The sequence below is a fragment of the Megalops cyprinoides genome, chromosome 5, assembly GCF_013368585.1.
Source record: "Megalops cyprinoides isolate fMegCyp1 chromosome 5, fMegCyp1.pri, whole genome shotgun sequence".
NCBI lineage: Eukaryota > Metazoa > Chordata > Actinopteri > Elopiformes > Megalopidae > Megalops > Megalops cyprinoides.
Genome location: NC_050587.1, coordinates 6,280,792 through 6,301,995, shown reverse-complemented (window position 1 = coordinate 6,301,995; position 21,204 = coordinate 6,280,792). Strand labels below are relative to the sequence as shown.

The window sequence follows — 21,204 nt, the reverse complement described above, 5'->3', positions numbered from 1 at the left end:
GAAAATAAAGCTGCTTTACTGGCAAGTATCCAGACACACCAATGCTATTCCTCACTGACTCAGAATATGCCACTTTGTATTGAACCAAAACTGCTATTTACACTTTACATTACAGGCTGAATTACATAGGCCCATTATGTAACATGCACTTTCAATATCATCATTCAAGATCAGAATGCTGTTTGGTTTCAACACATAACTTTTTCACATAAAAAACATACTGAAACTAAAGTAACAAGATTATTCATTTTGTCTGTAATATATTCCCACATTTACATACACCATTGTCCCTTATTTATTTCAACAAATTATAAGTGCTTCATCTTAGAAATAGATTTGTTTTGCATACCTTAAAACATGATACTTCTTGGAACAAAAAGTCTTGTTTGTGAAAGCATGTGCAATCCTGTTGTATATCCAGTTTTGAAACAATCTGGATGCAAGACACACAAGAAGAATCCATCCAAAGCCCACCCCCTCCGCGCTCCCACCTGCCCTGCAGTCAGTTGTGGGAGGTCATGTGACGAGAGAGGTGATGCCGCTCCCTGAAGGACTCGTTGCAGATGGGACACCTGAGTTTCTCCTCTCTCCGCCTCTTCACCAGAGGCTCCAGGGCCAGCTCCTTTTTGTGGTGGGACCGCATGTGGTACACCAGGTCAGAGGTCATGCGGAAGGAGGCATTGCACTTGGCGCACCAGTTCTGTGCTGGCAGGCCCAGTGAAGTGAGGGAGGGGGGCAGGAGCGTCAGGGCGGGTGGCACCTGCATGTGGACGGCGGCTGCCGCTTTGGGCCAGAAGGCCGTGGTGTAGAGGAAGGGACTGTGCTTGGCGGCCTGCAGTAGCTCCACGCTCGGCGGCTTGGCGGCCAGGTGGCCAGCCGGGTAGAGCCTGCCAGGGTCCCCCAGGGCAGGGGGGCAGTCCGTCGGGCGCAGGAGCTTGGGGGTGATGGTGAGGGGCGGCGGCTGAACAGCGGAGCGGCCTGGCTGGCTGAAGGCGCTCTTCCTGTCGGCGGAGCCGGCATGTCGGGGGACAGAGCTGAAGGCACTGCCTGCGGAGGGGCCCTCCATGTGCCGCTGCGGCTGCGTCTCACTCAGCACCTGCTCTGCCGCGCCACAAAGCCGCATGCTCCCCCGGTTCTCCACACCAGGACTCAGCTCGCCGCTCTGTTTCAGGCCGGCCAACGTCTTCTTCACCTCTGTGAATGCGCTCTTCTTGCTCTCTATGGGCTCGGAGCCAGGGGGCGAAAAGGACCGCCTGCCCTCCCCCAAACCGAAGGCCTGTCTGTACTGGGGGGCTGCGCTCACTGAGTCCTCCTGGGCCGTGGGGGACAAGCTCCTGCTCCTGTTCTCCTCCTCACAGAACTTCCTCTTGTTCCTGCTTCGGATCTCCGCGTCCCTGTCGCTGGCTGGACATGTCCTGCTGTTCTCTAGGTCCCTGGCTAAATTGTGAAAGTCAGTGGCAGGTTTGCTGTCCTGTGAGGGGGAGTGCCCCTCTGATTTGACCATCTTAGGGCTGGAGCTTACAGGAGCCTGATTGACACGGTCACCCTCACCATCCTCATCAGCACCGTTAATGCTCTGCAGTCTCCTGGCACAGCAGAACCTCAAATGGGCCAGAAAAGGGAACTCAAACTGGAAATGCTGGTTGCAGTCCGGACACAAATAAGGGGGTTCCCCTAGACCAGACACAAAAGGTTATGAGATTATCCTCAAATTGAGTGAATTTTTAAAAACTACGACTAAAAGTGAAATGACATACAGTATTATAATTCACACTCTTACGTATATTTTACTAGAACTTCAGTTGTAAGTATGTAACGCAATTCATCGACAGCTTTGTCTTCATGGTGAATTCTGTATAATCTTTAATGAATCAATGGTTTATTTCTTTTTATCTGCAAGAGCACGGAAAAATACCAAAGATATTGTCTAAGGAGTTTACATTCAAAGAAAGATACATCACATGCCAAGTGGTGATGACTATTATTTTCAATCAGACTTTTATCATGTTCAATCACATCAACGTCTCATCACAAAACAGCCTGCCCATTATTTTCAATTAATCATTTAATAAATCATCAAATACATTTAGTTTCTATATTTCTGCTATTTCTCACACATCTTGTATGTTTTAGTTGAACTGGAATTCAGTAGTAATTATGTAGGAAAAATGAAAAAATTGTGTAGGAAATGAAAAAAGTAACACTTCCTAAACTATTACTCATTTTACAGTTGGACCAATCCCTACGTAAATGAGCCCAGAGGTTTCTTTCCAATGACGAAATGGGAAACTATCACATCACTGAGATACACAGCAGACATGTGATCAAGGCAGGCCCAGGGAATGATTGACCTTTAATGCAATATGAACTGGTCAGAGAGTCATGTGGCTTCATACCCTTGTTTTTTCCCAGCCCTCTGCTGGAGCGCAGCAGCAGTAACGCGCTTAGGTCTCTCCCATACCAGACCAGCAGCTCCTCATCCTTCTCGATCCTCCTCAGCGATCTGTAGAAGAGCTGTCCGTTCTTCACGTAAGCCTCCAGGTTCTGCTCCTCGCTGTCCCTGGCAGGCTGGACCAGCCGGAGCCACAGCCGGCCCTCCGAGGACCCACACGTTGCCGAGGTGTCCACCTGCGCAGCCGCAAACACCAATCAGACTAACCACTGCACCTGTATCACACTGACCACTGCACAGACCACTGCACCTGTATCACACTGACCACTGCACCTGTATCACACTGATCACAGCACTGACCACTGCACCTGTATCACACTGACCACTGCACTGACCACTGCACCTGTATCACACTGACCACTGCACTGACCACTGCACCTGTATCACACTGACCACTGCACAGACCACTGCACCTGTATCACACTGACCACTGCACCTGCACCACACTGAACACAGCACTGACCACTGCACCCACACCAGACTGAACACTGCATTGACCATTGCACCTGTATCACACTTACCGCTGCACCTGTATCACACTGACCACTGCACCTGCATCACACTGACTACAGCACTGACCACTGCACCTGTATCACACTGAACTCAGCACCTGCCTCACATGCATATGTCGGTTCTCTTTTCATATTGCACAGCTTTGCGACACTGGATTAGTACATGTCATATTGAATACATATTGTATATGTTATGTCATATTACACAATGGGCAGCAGTGTCGGGCTTGTGTCCCAAAGTTTGCCAGTTCAGCTACCTGGTTGGGCACTGCTGCTGTACCCTTGAGCAAGGTACCTAACACAAACTGATCATGAAGATATACAGCTGTTTAAATGACTAACATGCAAAAATTAAAGCTTTGTAAGTCACCCTGGTTGAAACCACTAGGCACCTGCAATCTAATTCAAGTAATGCAGTTTAAATTTACGTTCATGCTAGTCTTGAGAGCTAACACCAGTAAGAACATTATATCGCGTATTAATTAAAGTAGTAACGGTATTTGTTCGCTTTTCCATTTCACATTTTAGCCATGTGCAGACTGTTTCCTTGAACAGCAGTTGAAAATGAAGCTGGAGATTGAAGAAAGGTAAGCAAAAAAGCTCTTTCAAAAATCAATTATACTGTAATTGTGAATTTTGAAATATTGCGGTCTACAGTTTAAGCAGGAGTTGGGGTTTTGTGTTATTGGTCGAATGCAATAACCTTTTAGACTAAGTAACGGCTATTTACTGAACATTCTTACTCTGAAGATGTAAGGCGCCGTTCGCTTGTCCTTGGATTTTAAAGCGATGAAAGCAATGCTGTCGTACAAGGACGTATGGCTCAAAACGCAGGGTCCGAAAATAGCATTTTCGGGAATGTCACAAGTGGTGAAGACGCTGGTGAACATATCCGTCAGGCACTGCTGCATCGCCTTGGCGTCCCCTTCCCACAGCAGTTTGGCGGAAATGGGAGCCTCCATCATCTGCATTTAAAAGAGACATCATTAGGTGGGTAAAAGCTCTTGACAAGTGGAAAGCAATCAGAAAGAGGCGTGAAATGCATCTTGTTTTGGGTCGTTCTTGTCCAGGTAAATTAAAAGAGCCTTATTGTTCAGCCTGAGAAAGGTCTATTTAATTGCTGAATAGGCAAAGTTTAAAATGTTTTTCGTTTATGCTTAAGCCAAATAATGTCAGACTTGGAAAAGTTTAGTTTAACATTCACCATTGTCATTTTAGGCCTTATATTAGTAATAAATATTTTCAGTAGTAGTAGTGTTTATAGTAGTGATTATAATACTTCAACATTGGATGAATGTGTTATAATGTAAATGTTCGACGTGGCTCTGGGTTCGTTGAAAAATAATGATCAATGGACGCAGACCCGACAAATCTATCATTACACGTCCTGGGGTCCTCTGCAAAATGAGAGAAGATGTCGAGTTTACTTTAAGGTGACTTTAAAAGTCCATTTTCAATGATTTAGGCACCTACAAGATGGAAAATAAAGGCATGCTCATTTCCATAATCCAGCTCTTTTCCTTGGAGACTAATTAAGGCGAAATGCTAAGATTTTCCTCCCCTCATTTTACACAAGGATAATGGATGCATTTGTTAAATAAAACGTTATGTGGTTTACACACACGCGTGCCGAATGTCTACTGTTTCATTTAGCTGCATGTTTAATTACTTGTTGGAAATAAATTTGAGTCGGTCTGAAGAAAGGAGAATTAACCCATTGGTTTTCTCTCGGTATACGAATTTGCTGTAATAACTAAATTATTAACGCACTTATATTTCTTTCCTTCATTCATTTATAAACACATTTATATTTCATTAACCAGGTTTACTATCTCACACACCTATGGTTCTCCTGTGTTCAAATTAAAGTGTATGCTTATACGAGTCGCCCAGTGCAGTAAAACTCATTATGCTACTTTAATAAGTGAAATATTAGGGCACTATAAATATGTATGCATATTTGTGTTATGGATGTGAACACTGCTCATTTTACTCACTTACTGGTAACCACAATAAACGACTATTAATCTACATGTAAAATATTTGGATGTAAAATCATTATTTGCACTATTACTAGTAGATCGAATCGATATGTGCCGAAATTGTACTGGATTATACTGAATTGTATTTCAATACCATTGTTTTGGTATTGAAATTGTCCTTTTCGATTTGTTGCCTGATTTTTCTGATTATGCGCAATGTATAAAACATTAAATTAATGCCTCTGCCGCTGCGCAGGTACATGAAGAGTTCCAACTTGGAGTAGTCTGTAAGGAAAATTTAAACGTTAGAGTTGTCTTTCAGAAAGTAATCCCCTCCAACTCCACCCCACTCCCCAACTGGGCCCCCTCATTGTATTAAAGGTCGAAGTCTCAATTCGGCGAGCGAACCAAGCGGTTCAATGAATATGCATTTCAAGTAATTCTAATAATAGAACTCTAAATGCATGTGCACCCCATTAAACGGGGGAAATGCATTCGTTATTGCAGCGTTTACTGAGGTGTCGTAAGAGAAAATAAATCATAAAACCAATCAGTGAATACAGCATGCATTTAGTTACTGGTAAATTGCACCTGATTATAATACGCCGAACTCTAATTTCTGTATAGAAGCGCGTACGGCACTAAGTCTACAGCTGGCTGTAGCGAATGTTCATTATAAATTGATCTACGAAGAAAAACAAAAACGGTTACCTTCTGGGCAAAGCAATGTAATCCACAACAACCAGGTGACGCTGGATTCAGTGCGATCCAGAGTGGCTGCAAAAACCAGACTTTTTCCCCCCCGTTTAGTCAGTGCATCCCACTGTCATCGGACAGTGACAGCGCTCGCTAACTCCCGTGTGTTCCGCGAGCTGGGAGAGTGGCGCTGATAAGGTCGCGCTGCGCGGGCTGCACTGGCACACAAACGCGCGCACTTTTGTTTGCTGCTCATAATCTGCCCAATGAGGCGTGCCAAGGTCTGTCTCCTCTGGTTAACTCTTCACTGGCCGACGCTATTTAAGTGACATTTACCTCAGCTTTACACAACGTCATCGTCGTATTCTCATATCCTAATTTGCAATAGCAGCAGCTAACATCCACTCTTTTGACGGACTTGAGTCAAATTCCAGGGTCGTTCTGCATAAAATATTAAACAGAACGAAGAAGTGCAATTATGCAGTTAGGCCTACAACAAAAGACTACATAATGCTAACAAAACTATGGCAACACATTGGATAACAAAAATTATGTAAATGCGCAAATTATGGCTGTGTGTTTCTTGTTCTTCATTCCAAATTTTATACACATTGTTCTGTTTGATCAGTTGACTATGTCAAACTCTGCCCACAACCACCCTGTGAGGTTTATGAATAATACAGTACTTATGTTTGTGTGTGTTTTCCTTCATACAAAACAAAAGAGATCAACGAATCAGATGAAATAGCATGTCCTGGAGTTAATTAGGTAGTTAACCCTTGAATGAACTTTGGAGCGCTCATTAATCCCATCAGTGCAAAACCTATCAAGGTGATCTTGTACTGCTTCATCAGCCTGGTTTCCTCTTTGCAGTGCTCTGTATTTCAGATAAATGATTTCAGGTGAGGTTTGAGGCCATTTCAAATTCTCAAATTAAGTAAATGAAGTATTTCAAAAATAGAACAGATGCCAAAGAATGCTACAGAGTACAACACACCATCTCATTTAGTATTACAATTTTTATTACAATGTCAAATGACATTGGTCTGATAATGACTACAGTTAATTAGGTCTACAACTATAACTACTGTGGTAAAAGATCAATGTCATCACTGTATATTGATAATCTCTACCTGCTTCCTCTGAGTTTCTAAATACGTCATTTATTACCACAGACCTTGATTTTGGAATTCTGTCACAGTACTGCATTAATCATCTTACACCATCCATGTTGTCTCTCTCTCTCTCTCTCTCTCTATATATATATATATATATCTGTTTGATCAAATTTATCTCTCACTGGATAATTGTCTGCCTTTTATTGGTTATTGGAGCAACACCTGCTTAATCAGCAGTACTTAAACACAGGTGAGTTGAGCAGTTGGTTTTGTTATGATTTGGTTGGTTCTTAAGTTTTTTATGTTCTGTGGCACATGTGGTAATTATTTTCTGATAATACTTATGGTGATGATATTAATGGTATTTAATTACTCAACTGGCACCATGTTAGTAACTTTAAAATTGCTTGTGTAACCAGTAATCCCAGAAGTGATATGTGTCTTTATTCTGGTAAATTTTGGATAACATTTTTCAAGGCTTCATAATTTCAAACCTGCTTCAGTATATTGCTTCTATTCTGATAGACTTTACAGCTAGAATTCAAATGCTACAATAAAAAATGTAGCTCACAGATGCAATTTTTAGTGGTGGAATTTGCACATCTTAATCATGAACAAATATGTATTTCTCTTTTCTATTATTAAAATATTTCATTTCTGAGGTGAAACATTATATACACTCACCCTGACATGTTTAAGATGAGAAAATGTAAATTTCTGTATTTGCTAAGAAAGACTTACTTTACATGAAGTTCTCTGTTCTGAAGCTTCTAAAAGTGGAACTCTTAGCAGTACCCCCCCCCCCCCCCCCCTTCTTTCTCTCATGTCTGTTCAAGCCTCATCAGGGCCTTCTCCATACAGTACTTTGAATTAAAACCACAAACCTCAGCCAATCAGGGGCCACCTGCTTCACTCTAATGCAGCTCTTAGTAGCAGACAGAGGTCACACAGACAGAATAGATGTCCTTTCATTGTTCTGCAACAAAAGCCGTATAAAGGATAATGCTTTGAGCAGCCTTGCTGATTTCTTATGTATACCATACACTGAACTGTTGTAAAACGGTGTGAAAGAGAACTGGAGTGTAAGCAGAACATTGCTGAGTGACTCAGTTGGCTAATTGTCCAGTATAATATGTGGAACACACTGTATGCAGTACATAGCCATCTGTTATAAAGGTAACTGAGACTTAAAAACTTGAAATAATGAAAAAAAGTAGTCATTTGTTCCTTCTATATTACAAAAAGGAAAATGTATTGCTAGACTACAGATTTCATAGTAGATTTGTAGTTTTTGTTGCTTGTTTAAAAATAACAGTCCAGCATATGTAAAAATGCAATTATGTAGTACTGTTCTATGTGGACTAAATCTGTCTATTCTGCATGTATACTATATGTTAATGTAATCTTGAGCTGAGTGCTGCTATCCTTAATGTACACGGATCATTCATTCATCCCGATTCATTTCTATTGACTCTGGTCGCTTCTTTGCTGCTTTTTGTCCTCCAAACATCGATCTCTCTATTCAGGTTACGGAAAGTTACTGACGAATCAAAGACGGGCCTTAAACTCAGATTTTCTTCTTCCCATAAAATGCAAAGTAAAGTTTAGAAATATTATATAAGCATAATATTATACATTATATCAAAACAAGTCTGTTAGGGCCAAATCAAATACTATTATTCTCTTTCAGCAGTCTTCTTCAAAAATCAAAAATTTATCAAACCATTGCTTACACCATGTGTGTGTGTGTGTGTGTGTGTGTGTGTGTGTGTGTGTGTGTGTGTGCGTGTGTGTGTGTGTGTGTGTGAGTGTGTGCGTACGCGTGTGTGTGTGTGTGTGTGTGTGTGTGTGTTTGTGTGAGAGTGTGTGCGTACGCGTGTGTGTGTGTGTGAGTGTGTGAGTGTGGTGAGAATAGGTGAATCACTGTGCAGTACTGCTGCTGTACTCTGCTGCAGCTTCCGTGTTCTTTCCGATGGAGGGCAGAAGAGGAAAGAGAGAAACAGCAGGAGAGGAGCTGAGCATGTGTCTGAGAGAGGCCTGTCCCAGTCGCTGCCTGCCTGCCTCCTCCCTCCCTGCCCTCTCTCCCTCCCTCTCTCCTCTCTCTGTCTGCCTCTCTCCTTCCCTGTTCACAGACAGTCCTGCTGCAGTACTTGGACATACATCACCACATTCTCATAATGTTACCTTCCAAACTTTACCCTGGTCAGTCTCTGCTCAAACAGATAGCATTGCATTACTGGCAGTCAATCTTCTGCTGATAAAGTTTAAGGTATGAATCATTTATGATAATAATTATAATACACTTTATTGTATAGTACCTTTCTAACATTTAACAGAAGACATGCTTATACAAATGGAAGTGACAGCAAGACAAATATATGCATACATACATACGCATGTACATACATAAATCTGTCTGGCATATAGCTCTTTGGATGCCATATGTTCCAGTTTCATTTGACTGGCACCTAGGCATATGGTGTCACCTGTATAAGTGCTGTATATGGTCACCTCAGTGTCTGCACTGAAGTTCCTCTGTGCAGCCCCTCCTGCTGTATAGTACAGGTACAATGCAGGGTGCAAACAGAAGATTTCAGTTTGATAAAAATCAAGGAGATAGGTAGAACAGATTAAAATGCATGTGCATGCATATTACTTTCTTTGGCTGATTTCATTCTTTGGAGCAACAATAACTACCAAATTAATGCAAACAAAAACAACTGTGCCTGGCAAACTCTACCTTCCCAGAAACACCCCTTTGATTATTTTCAGAGTGCTGCACTGTAGAAATAAAGAAATACCCTCCTAGCAAAAACAGTTTTGAAATGATTTCGTGCAAATTTGCTGGCAGCATTTACGTGTACTTTTGAAAAAAATGTCAGTATTACTCTTGGAAAAGAACTCATGCTTAACTCTGAGTTGCTTTTGATATGACCCTTGGACCAGGTTTGCACATATTGTTTGTTCTTCAGCAGGTGTCTGAAGTGGTGTTTACATGAGCTATGCTGATTTTGGCTTGTTCAGTTTCTGAACTCAACAGCAAACAACCCAGTGCTCTTACTCCTTTAAAGCCCTGTAACAGTGTTCGTTAACAGACCGCAGTGGATCCTCTCCTGTATTAGTCGTCTCCCTGCCAGGCTGCCAGACAAGATCAGGGTCATGTGCCACACTGAACCAGCATGGTACGGCTTCATCTTCCTCTGCCCCACGGCTGTCTGACTCAGGGAGTGGAACTGTATCTGGCAGGGTTGGACTCCATTCCCCCTCTCAGAGTCAGTATCACCATCTCCTACAGCCAGACTCCGTTCCCCTCTCTTACAGACTCAATATCACAATCTCACGGGTAACAACTACATTTTACACACTCTGCTATTTCAACCATGTTTCTTTGACCCTCTGTACTGCTAGCAAGTCAGTCATTCCCATTGTGTTGTAGCTAAAGGACTGGTATCAATAGGAATGATATCAGGGTTACTTTACATGCTCAGTTCTCAGAGCTGGAGGATGGTAGCTTCTACATTATTGGTGTTAATGGAGGCAAGCACCCAAGGCTCTTGTAAAATATTAAGATTATTCTTACCATTTTTCACAATTTTAGAAGCAAAGGGGGAATTTTTTTTTTCTGTAGGCACGCACTCATGTTACCAAACTGCCCTGTGTATGTATGCATGATATAGTGTATTAAATGCACCGTGGGAACCCTAGCATTTGCTTTTCATGTGATAAGTGCAGATTTTTGAACTATTTGTTTTCAGCTGTTTTGGTGAAGAAGCAATAACAAGTAACAGAAAGAGTCTCAAGAAGATCTGTAAGTGCCATGTGTTACTCCAACCACAGCTAAAGACCACAGCTCAAACACAATCACTCTGGGGTATTACATGAGATGGTTTTTATGGTGATGGTGAAGCCTCTGACCACACATACTCTCTCTCCAATATTCTCTCATGTATGCATGCTTAAGAAAAAACAAAGGGTTGTGAGGCTCATTTCTCTGCAGTAGTTTATCAAAGCTGATAACACTCTCAATCTGACTGTGTTTATGAAAAAAGCTGTCATAACATAGTGGCTGAATGAAACCAAAATTTATGAAATCTGAGTTTTGAAAGTTGACAGTTGAAATTTCTCCATCAACAATCTTCCTTTCAGAACATGGAACAGGTCCTGTAGATGATTAAGCAATTGACCAAAGTTTCATGTGTGCCATAGCTTGGATAGTACAAGTTGTGAATACTGCTTTTCAGTGACTTCTTTGCAATTATTAACAATTTTAAGGTGTGGTCCCTGAAAGCAGCCACAGCAGAGTGGCATGATGGGAGCATGGGTACCCTGTCTGATCTGAGTCTGAGATTGTTTTTGTGTTACAGAGGGTATAATATTACAGGACATTCTTTTCAGGGTGGAGGGAGCCATGCTAACGAATTCCAGACAGTGAAAACATATCCGTCTAACCACGCAATAAATATTGATAAAACAATGATTCATCTTTTATTGCAGGGAATCCCAAAAGACATCAAACAGACTACACAGTGTGCAGTGTTATGTTCTACAACCCTTCAGTAATTTATGATTTGTGGTTGGCACATATAGGGGCAAAAAGCCCTCGTTCTCTTGCAATTCTGCAGGGATTGCTAACGTGGTATTCGATAAGTGCTAGCACCTTCTATCCTGTCAAGAAAAGAGCACCACAACAACAAACCAACTACTAATAGGTCAGATTCTATCCACTATTAGCTTCTCAAAGATGCTCATGACAGATCTGCATGTTTTTATATGTTTAGTATTCCTCTGTAATACTCTATTGGTATCACTGGGGTAACAGTCATTTGTTGAGTAGGTTTCTAAAGTGCCTTAACAATATTATTGCCATAACACGCTGAAAATACGCTGAAAGTGTAGATTACAGAGATATGTTACATGTGAAATAACATCCTGCACTATAGGGTTTATATTTAATTAACTATGTGTGAAGTACAGCACACATGCATCTTCTTTTTCTAACAAAAAACTTGTTATTCCCCAAATGTTTTAATGCTGGGAAAACTGCTGCCCTTCTTTTTTCTTTAGTATGATGTGTCTGGACTCAACTGATTGCCCTCATATTTCTTTGGTATGATGTGGCTGGCTAAACTACTTGTCTACCTGTTCCCTGGGTAAATGGCGGTGTAAGATGCTGTGCTGATGCAGGCTTTTGGGAAAAATGTAAATTACACAACCAGTAAGCTTCCTCTTACTGCTGATTCAAGGCTTTTTAATCAATGTCATATTTTTGGCCCTGGGAAACACTTCCTTTTACACAACTATCAAAAGGTTGGGTGGATTTAAACAGTCAGCAATCTCCAGCTGCCCACTCAAGCATGCATCTTTGAGCATGCATCCCGGTGGCCTGTCTCGCAGTCAAGTACAATCAAACTTCCAATGAGCTGCTCCTCCCATTCCCCATGACTGTGTCCATGGTACTCAGCATTAGCCTGAAATGGTCTGACATGCCCTACAGCACAGCCTCCAGTAAAATTTTACTAATACCAGCCAGCACTTACTGGTGTCATTCAGCACAGGGTGGTTTAGAGGCTGGAAAACATCCATGAGAACTTCGGCCATCATCTGCCCGAGAAGAACAACTCATCATCTGAGCTCATTATCTCAACTAATCACATTAATCATTCAAACAATCAGTAAGAAAAAAGAGTGTCACATGTTGCCCTTTCTCTGAGGAATCTCACAGCCCTAGATCTAATACAGAGACAAATTCTTGACTGAGGCAATATTTAATCCCATCAGTATAATGCATTTTTACTATGTCTAGCATTCAGACCAAGCTTTGAGCTACCTGACACTATAAAATTACAAGGCCAACACACATAGAGGTCTGAGTTTCAGGTTTGCCCTGATGCCCCCTCAATCACAAAACAACTGCAAGGTGCATGGAATGATCCAATAGCATAATGCACTGTATGCATGTCATCTACACATCTTACAAATCACCAACCTCATTTTTCATGAATTGCTCCAGGACAGTGCAAGCAGTGCACCTTAGTGGCTTTTAAATGATTTTATTATGCAGTCTCAATTGCCTCTGAGGTTCAGAAACATTCAGTTTGAGGAAAAACAAAATCTAGAACACTGACAGGTATATAAACATATTTGGCCCAGGATGTGAAATTTGGCGGACAGAACCTCTGCAGCTGCCTGTCATGCAGGGAATAGAAATGGATCCAAAAACAAGGAAAAACAGCCTCATAAAGTGGCATATTTTCCTTTAGTTCACTGTACAGGGCTAATTTGCTAATGACCTATAAGGTGTTACAGTGTGCACTGTTATATTTCATCATACAAACCTCCTTCAGCTGAATACAGATGAAACATCTCCCTCAGACGCATTAATGAAGTCTGCAATACATCACTATCCATATTTGTTTTTTGCTTGTAGTTGTGCCAATCAGCAAGCCTAACTAGATGATACTCTGAAATATATGTATTTTCATCTGTCATTGTTGGAATGTGAGGACACCCATTAGTGTACTGCTGTCATCTCTAGGTTTCCAATAACCAAGCAAAAAGGTTTAAATACTTTTCCAAAGCAGTGATATTTACTCATATTTCTCTGCTTTTTCTGGATATATTGACTGACTTGGAGTGAAGTGCCGCTTTAACAGACAAGCCTTTCCTGTTAAGTCAATCTTAGCGTGAGGAGTCCGAGCCTGGACTCTGGTGGTGTGGGATGCGGGGTGGGGGGTGTGAATGCCACACACCAGTCAAGAGCGGCCTCTCCTAACTGCTCTAATGAGAGCTCTTTACAGGTCAGGCTTCCTGAATGCAGATCTGTCCGCTTCGATTTCCACCAGGCCTATACCAGCGTGCTTACTGGAGGCTGTTTGTGCTGAGGGTGGGGGGAAGCTCAGTAGACTGCTCTCATTAACTCGACAGGCTTGGCCATGCAAACAACGACCTCTGTCCAGCCTCGCTTGTCTCTGTCACAGATGCATTTACTGCATAACTGAGAGGGACAACAACTGATGTCACTGAAGGACTTTTTCTGTTATCTTGAGGTCAGTCACTTGTTTTTGGTTGTTTGTTTTGTGGGGGGTTTTTTTGTTTGTTTGTTTTTTGGCCAGATGTTTCCCAGAATTACAATACATTTCCCAAAAAGGCAGAATATTTAATTTTCCATCAAGAAGGAATATGTAACAACTTGTTTTAGCTGTCATCTCCCTTGGCTTACACATTAAAGATGTGGGTTTACTGTGTTGTACTGTGTATTTAACCTTACAGGCAAGGACAAAGCAAACTTCGCTGTGCTTACATAGCCACAACTGGGAATGTGGGAGGTTCTTACCCCTGACCAAAGTATCTTAGGTATAACTGTGGTCACGTTCTCTGGCTCCTGATTGGAACTTGTCTGTTTGGTTCTTCTTCGTTCCTGCTGCAGTGGTAGTTACCATGTATGACACACAGACTCACTGGTGAATTATTAGAGGCGGTTAAACCTCCCATGACCTGTGCTGGTATCTGGGCAAGGCCTCCTATTGCACTGCATTCCTTTCGTGACACATGGTGTGAGGTGGAAAACGCTGTGAGACCGGAGAGCCCAGGATGATAGATTACTGTGCTGTGGGTGTTCAGAGGCAGCCAGGTTCATGTGAGTGTACCAATGCCTCCAGCGTCCACAGTGGGGTCTCACTGTCCACTTGTGAGCTTTTGGTGTGTTTGCGAATACTGTCACATCTTGTGATATTCATCCTTGTAAAAATAGCTGCCATTGTCAAAAGCATTTAATTCTTTAAATATGTTGTTTAAACAATAAAACACACTGAATCCAATATATTAGGACACAGAAACAAAGTGTTTTGAAATCTGCAGACATCAGAACAGTCTTTTCTCAATCAGTGATTTACTGTCAAATCAAAACTGTAAGGAAATGTTCATTATCTGACAGTGTAGATCAGAGCAAACAACTACCAGGTTCAAGTTAAAAATCAGCCAATGAAAGCTTGGTGTAAACAAGAGAAGTATGTGGAGCCCCAGCTGTTTGCATTTGGCGTGTTTCATTCCCTCTGCTATTCCCTAATCCCTGACAGCTCTCTCACAGGTAATAAATTAAACTCTGCCTTCTGTCCTGGAATTTATTTCTTAATATGTTTATCAAGCTCAGTGGCTTTCCTGCTACCTGTGCTGGTGTAAGAGTCAGGTTGGATACATTCTTTTATCGTCTATTTATTGGTTAACAAGACAATCAATTTATTGAAATAAAGCGTGTTCTTGGTTTGTTGCATTGTAAAATACATTGCTGTAATCAGTTAATCAAAAGCTTACTAGTCCAACACACACTTTTCTGAAATGCATAGTAAGATATGCCATTTATGGTCATCAAGCAATATAACAACTAATTATGATTTGCTCAACTATTTATATATTTTTTTCTGATTCACTGAATAATTGTACTCTGCATACCAGCCTTTTCAAATTTCCATGTGTGGTGAGGTTTGGTTATTTCGTAATGCAATATTGTATGCTGCTGGTGGAGATTTTGCACACATTGCACTCATTAGGTTTTTTGTTCATTGCAGTTTTAGTTTACAACAAATTTTTACAAGCTTTTCACTTGCCACAAGTTTTTAGTTGTCCTGACCATGTTCTCCTCTACCCTCCGAGATGGGTCCATCACCCTGGACAGCACTATGTTGTCCGCCTTACAGACTGCCATGAGCCTCAGGGTGACACAGGACAGGAGGCTGACCATGGTAAGCAGAGCCTCCAGATTCTTCCTTACCAGAGTTTAAGAATCCACCCCTTCCTCATCACCCACTCAGATCAAAGCCATATCCTGTCCTGCCTGGACCACCATAGCTCCCTCCAGGCTGTCTCCCTGCCTGCAGCTCATCCAGAATGCTGCTGTTCAGCTGATCTAGAACATTACAAAGTACTCTCACCTCTGTTAGTCTTCCTTCACTGGCTACCAGTAACGGCTTTTATCTTTTTCCACATGTTGTTGCAGGGCTACCAAGCAGCAAGAGGGGTAGCTCCACCACACAGTCATGCAATCATCAGACCATGCGCACTGGCCAGACCGCCCTGCTCTGCAGCTTGTGCTTGGGCCTCCCTCCCCTGTTGGGTCACACTTCCTGCTCAGGTCTCCTGTCCCGTCTGGCTTTTACACGGCAGTATGAGCTTCCTGCAGTGATCCAGACAGTGGGGTCACTGGCCATTTGCTGCTGCTGACTGCAGACCCACCTCTTCAGGCTTGCTCCCCTAACTGTTATAACTCGTAAGTCTTGCTTCTTTGTATATCAATTTTACATAGGTGTGTTATGCTTTTCTGAGAGCTGAACATGGGGAATTGTCTCAGATTATGAATTCAGCATCTAGCCAGTCCAAATCAAGCTAGACTCTGCATTATCATTTCTTTCATCCTACGCAGTCTTTCTCAGAATGTATTGTACTGACTTCTGCAATTACATGTGCTACTATGTGTGCATCTTATGCTCATTAAACAAAATACCATGTCAGATTAAACATTTGGTTTTGTTTTATGTTGTTTGATGATATGCTTATCGAAGGCCTTCCAGTCATTTCTCTGCAGAGTGCTGTCCTGGTATGATAGGCCACCAACAGTGCTGTTTCCTCTTTGGGTTTGGCACTGCGTCAGAGACTGTATTGTTCTTGTTTAGATTTATCAAGATCTCACCATACTGCAGCTGTTCATATTGAATGGCTTCAATTCATATTTTTCTGAGAATGCGTGGGGTCAGGGAATTTAAATCAAAGTCTGATACCACTGGCCAGCACATAAGAATAATTCAAAACAATTACACATAAACAAATTGTGTCCATTATGATTGTGATACTTCGACATGAAATACTTTCCTTCAGGAAGTGAGTCAGTGCCATTAGCACTGCAACTGTGGATGTCCTTCTGTATCATCACGGTGTGAAATCACCAGGTGCTTCTGTCTGTCTTTAGGCAATGTTCAACAAAACCCACATACCTCAGGATATGACATATGTGCACAGTATGTATAGGTAGGGGCTTGCGAATGTAGAGCTCTTAAAGGAAACGCATCACTTGTGTGGCTGTCACCTTCATCTTGTAGCCCCATTGTAACTGCTCCAGTTGAAGTATGTTTCCATATTTTACCAGATATCCTGTTTCCACCATTTGTGCTGTATTTTAAAAGGGCTGTGAGGGAGAAGGGAGATGAAACTGATAACAACTGATAACAATAACTACAGAGACATTCTTTGTGCTGTTTACTCACTCCCAGTAATTAACAGCAGGAGTATTACAAATTACAACACTCAAGGTTATCAATAATACTAAACAGAGAAATGACTGCATATATTCTTGATTCTAAAAGGTTTATTGGTTATTTACTAATGTCATTGTGGCTTCTGGAGAGAACAACCAATGATGGTCTGTTTACCTGCTGGTGAGACCTTATCTTCCAAGCTACATGAAAACTAGAGAACCATACAGTACATATGATAACCATTCAGTATATATTGAGTACTTTTTCCACAAAGGCTGCCCTCATCCCAGACCCGTGTACAGGAGACAGGTGCAGCAGAAAGCTCATGTTATAATCAATTGATGTAGAACCACAGAGATTTACTCAGCTGCTAAAACTGCTGGGTGATTCAACAGCTATGCTCAGTGGAATAGTCAGAGATTTTGGCAGGGTAGCAGGTTACACCTCTGTTTGTGATAAGGGCTGTGGGACCTCTGCTGACCCCAGACAGCCAAGCCCTGGGCCCACTGCCTCCTCTGATAGACTGTTGTGTTGCACAAATAGAGATGAAAGGGAGAGCTCACCACTGGTGAAGACTAGGTTTACATTTTGAATATGTGCTTCTTTCCTTAGGACAATGTACATATACAATACCATTTCTCAACCATTTGTTCTCAACCTCAAAAATTGTTATTCTTTTTTTACTGTTATTCTGTTATTCTCATTGTTAATTTGTTAATAAAACCTGCATTGGCAAGTCGTCGCTCTCAATCGTGTTCCCTCTACGACCGCGGAAACTGCCACCGGCTGCTTATCTGTTCGCTGCTGGCGCAGGCTCGTTACACAGAAAGTCAGAATACAGCTCTTCTGAGAATGTGGGTGTTTCGCTGGCGCTCCGGGGGAAAAGTTGGAAATTTGTGCGCCCACTTTATCCTCTTGACAGAAGAAGGAACTGACCAACATGAGATTACAGCTGTGGGGTAAACATAGAAGATGTGTAGAAATCATGTCGGTGACGTCAGCTCCGTGATTTCCTTTATTTCGTAGGAAACGTTGTAAAATTTTTTTTATTTTTGTTTGTAGACAGCGTTGGACATGTGCGTAACTGGGCGGTACAGCTGTGTTGCCGCTCTCATGGTGCACTGAATTATAAAGCACTCGCTTGGTCTCTGCGTGTAACTACTTGGCTTTGCGTGTCATTGCTACAAACCAGTGAACTACTGACAAGGTTAACCGTTATGAGTCAGAAGAAACGTATTGAGAAGAAACACTGGACTTCAGCGGCGTTGGTCCTGCTGCTAGTGGCGTTATTAAATGTGTCGCTTTGTACAGCGGAAGATGCATCTTGCCACGGCGCCTTTGATCTGTATTTTGTATTGGACAGGTAAGTACGCGATCAACATGTTGCTTTGTCAAACTTAAACCGCTCGCTTTGCTGTATCGTATTGAGATGAATCAGTGTGGATGATATGTGCAGATATAGGCATTTTTGTCAGTGGCAGTATTGCTGCCAGCAGTGCAGAAATCGTTTTCTCGCGTGTTGTTGTCTGTGTCAGCATTGAAAAGGTTAAGTTTTTACAGCACAGACTTCCAGATGCCCGGATCTGCCGGCTCAATTCAATTAAATGTTCAATACACCATTATCTAAATGGATGACAGCGCAAATGCCAAGTTCACGTTGGGGCAAAAAGCAGAGCGGTACTATTCAATCAAAACCTTGCAACAAACCATAAAACTTTTCAGGCAGTTTGCGGTTTTAAGAAGAGATTTCACGTGAGATTAAGGGGAGAGGGTTGTGAACCTTTTGTACAGTATGTCATTCTGGAGTATAAATATTTTTAAACCGGGATTAAACAGTTAAATAAAACAAATAAACTCAATACTGTGTTGTGGCTCCATGAACGCTACCTCTGCAGCCCATCTCCTGATACGAGCCCTCCACCCAGCTACTAATTGTCCATTTACCAGATGATCCATGAGATACACTGTGCTGATATCCTGCAGCAGCCTCCATTATCTAAAACATGCGTTTTTTCAGTAATAATAGCAAGTACACCTCTCCCAAAGGCCCCCTTAGGATTACAGTGGATGTGAGAGAGACTCAGGGCTGTGAATAAACTCGGACGACTCCTTCGGGCGCTACACTTAGTATAGTGGAAGTACTAACTATACTGAGGGAGAAGAGTATTATTGTTCCACTCATATCTTGTCTCAGAAAATGCAGATAACAGTACTCAGTTTCAAAGAGATATGCACAGGAAAGGAGAATGAGATAGCCAAAATCCCTAGGTCTTGAACTTTCAGTGTAACCTCTTGCTTTTCAACTAGAGAAGAAAGTTTATTTTGTGCAAGGTAGGACAGATTAGCTTAAAAGAAATATTATCCTAATGGCTGACTTCTGTTTTATGTCCCCTGTACGTACAGTTGACCATAATTATTCATTTAATTAACCTTTGAGTCATTACATCAAGGGCATGTTTTATACACAATGTCCTGTTAGCACTGTGTGAGTAATGGGGTTCTGAGTCTGACAAACTCATTCACAGCCCTCTGTCTGGCTGTGGAGATTATAGCATTACCTCATGGATAGTCAGATTTTTTTTTTAAATTGTATTTACTCAGGGTTTCACTGATGAGTAGGAAGAATTTGTAGTTGGAGCTTAGGTGCATGTGTGTATTTATGTCTTTTCAGTTTCTGTTTTGGGATCCATAAGTAAAGAAAGTTCATTTCAGGGGAATTATGCTCGTTATCTAAAAATATTGAAATAAATGATGGCATACTACCCTCAAGAAAGAACGTTTATCACAGGCTTAAGGTAGAAAAAACATTACAGTCTGAATGAATCTGAGCCTTATTGTTGTTGAAAAACAAAAACTTTGATCATGAATATGTTTATGATGAAATGCAGTCTTTTTTCCTACTGACTGCATGCTTCTCTGTGTTTTAGGTCTGGAAGTGTCTTAAATAACTGGGGTGAGATTTATGGATTTGTTGAGCAGCTCACCAATCGGTTTGTAAGGTAAGCATCTTATAGTTTTAAAGTGAGTTCACGGTTCAGTTGTATGCATATTCAAAACCAAGAACCATTCTCATAGCAACAAATTGACCATTTCTTTTCAGTTTTTCCTTGCTGTGACTTTAGTGTGCAGCAGTCACTGGTAGTGAAGCCTGCACAATGAATGGGTTTTACAACAATTCCCAGCAACAAGTCTGTTTTGTCAGATCTTTGTGTGAGCCTTCAGAGCCTGTACAGTTTAATTATTTATTTTTCCATTGGAATCTTTTATTAAGTTTAAATGGAGTGTGCTCCGTCTTACTCTGTACCTTGTTGCCTGCAGTTCCTGGAATTCCCTGTGAACATTCCATCACACAGCTCATGAAGGACATGTAAAATGTGTCTGTAAGTGAGGAGTTACTAGAAGTAAAAAGAAGAACGTATTAGTACAGCTGTGTCCAAATGTCCCCTAAAGTTGAGAGAATTTAAAAAGGTTACCACAGTAACCAAGTTGGGTTGTGAGCTACTGGCCTTCATTTCTACAGCAGGAAACACAGGCTCAATCTGCATGCAGGTTTTTGGAAACTGGTGAAAGGTAACTGCCAATCTCAGCATTGCTGAGGTCAGTCCTGTAGAGGGATGCTGCTGCTTTCAAGCTTTCACATTGACACTTTTCAGGCTTCATGGCTATGGAGATCATGTGATGTGCTGATCAGGTGTGTGTGTGTGTGTGTGTGTGTGTGTGTGTGTGTGTGTGTGTGTGTGTGTGTGTTTGTGTTTGTGTTCCAGCCCCAGGATGAGGGTGTCCTTCATAGTTTTCTCTGCTAAAGCTGAGGTGAAACTTCCTCTTACAGGAGACAGGTACAGCTATTTCCCTTGTGTGGTCTGATGATGCTGTAAGATTTGATCATCTGTCTAATTATCAGTTTCATGAATAATGTAAAGTAATGAGAATAAACACCCTGTGCAAAAGATTGTCTCAATGTCTAAGGAATGCTGCATGACACATTTTAGGTGTAAATAGTCATGTACATAAATCCCATTAGCCATTGGCTGTTTAAGTGCACTGTAGCCTGTGCTAATGCTTATGCTACACACTGATACCTTTAATCACAGGGCTAAAATAGAAGAAGGCCTGAAGCGACTGAGTGAAGTGAGACCGTCAGGCGAAACGTTCATGCACGAAGGACTTAAGAAGGTAAGAAGGGCACAGGGCAAACGGGTT

General features: G+C 41.8%; 2 protein-coding genes and 1 long non-coding RNA gene across 4 annotated transcripts in view; 2 read left to right on the top strand and 1 right to left on the bottom strand.

Annotated features, from left to right (window-relative positions):
* Positions 1-271: 271 nt before the first annotated feature.
* LOC118778221 (PR domain zinc finger protein 8-like) lies at positions 272-5,886 on the bottom strand. Of its 2 annotated transcripts, XM_036529644.1 has the most exons (4): positions 5,658-5,886; positions 3,708-3,929; positions 2,397-2,628; positions 272-1,674 (listed from the first exon to the last, which is right to left on the bottom strand). In XM_036529644.1, the coding sequence occupies exons 2-4, from the start codon at positions 3,927-3,929 to the stop codon at positions 503-505; spliced, it is 1,626 nt and encodes a 541-aa protein (XP_036385537.1). In that variant the 5' UTR covers positions 5,658-5,886; the 3' UTR covers positions 272-502. The 2 variants fall into 2 exon arrangements, with proteins under 2 accessions (XP_036385537.1, XP_036385536.1); XM_036529643.1 differs by lacking the exon at positions 5,658-5,886 and having other exon boundaries at positions 3,708-3,935.
* Positions 5,887-14,762: 8,876 nt separating this feature from the next.
* Positions 14,763-16,204, top strand: LOC118777384. The gene is made up of 3 exons (XR_005004961.1): positions 14,763-14,846; positions 15,410-15,498; positions 15,753-16,204. It is a non-coding gene; the product is annotated as an uncharacterized LOC118777384 (long non-coding RNA).
* A 1,687-nt stretch (positions 16,205-17,891) lies between these two features.
* The window catches only part of LOC118777819 (anthrax toxin receptor 2-like), a 32,600-nt gene continuing 29,287 nt past the window's right edge, over positions 17,892-21,204 (top strand). Inside the window, exons 1-4 of the mRNA XM_036528993.1 lie at positions 17,892-18,367; positions 19,932-20,003; positions 20,769-20,840; positions 21,096-21,177. Coding sequence (XP_036384886.1) covers positions 18,222-18,367; positions 19,932-20,003; positions 20,769-20,840; positions 21,096-21,177 — 372 coding nt within the window. The 5' untranslated portion in view covers positions 17,892-18,221. The remainder of the gene's footprint in view (positions 18,368-19,931; positions 20,004-20,768; positions 20,841-21,095; positions 21,178-21,204) is intronic.

Coding starts and splice junctions, on each gene's coding strand:
- LOC118778221 (XM_036529643.1), bottom strand. CDS start 3,935: ATGCAGATGATGGAGGCTCCCATTTCCGCCAAACTGCTGTGGGAAGGG. Junction 2,629..3,707: donor CGGCGCCTTACATCTTCAGA/GTAAGAATGTTC, acceptor GCGGCTGCGCAG/GTGGACACCTCGGCAACGTG. Junction 1,675..2,396: donor AGGGCTGGGAAAAAACAAGG/GTATGAAGCCAC, acceptor TGTCTGGTCTAG/GGGAACCCCCTTATTTGTGT.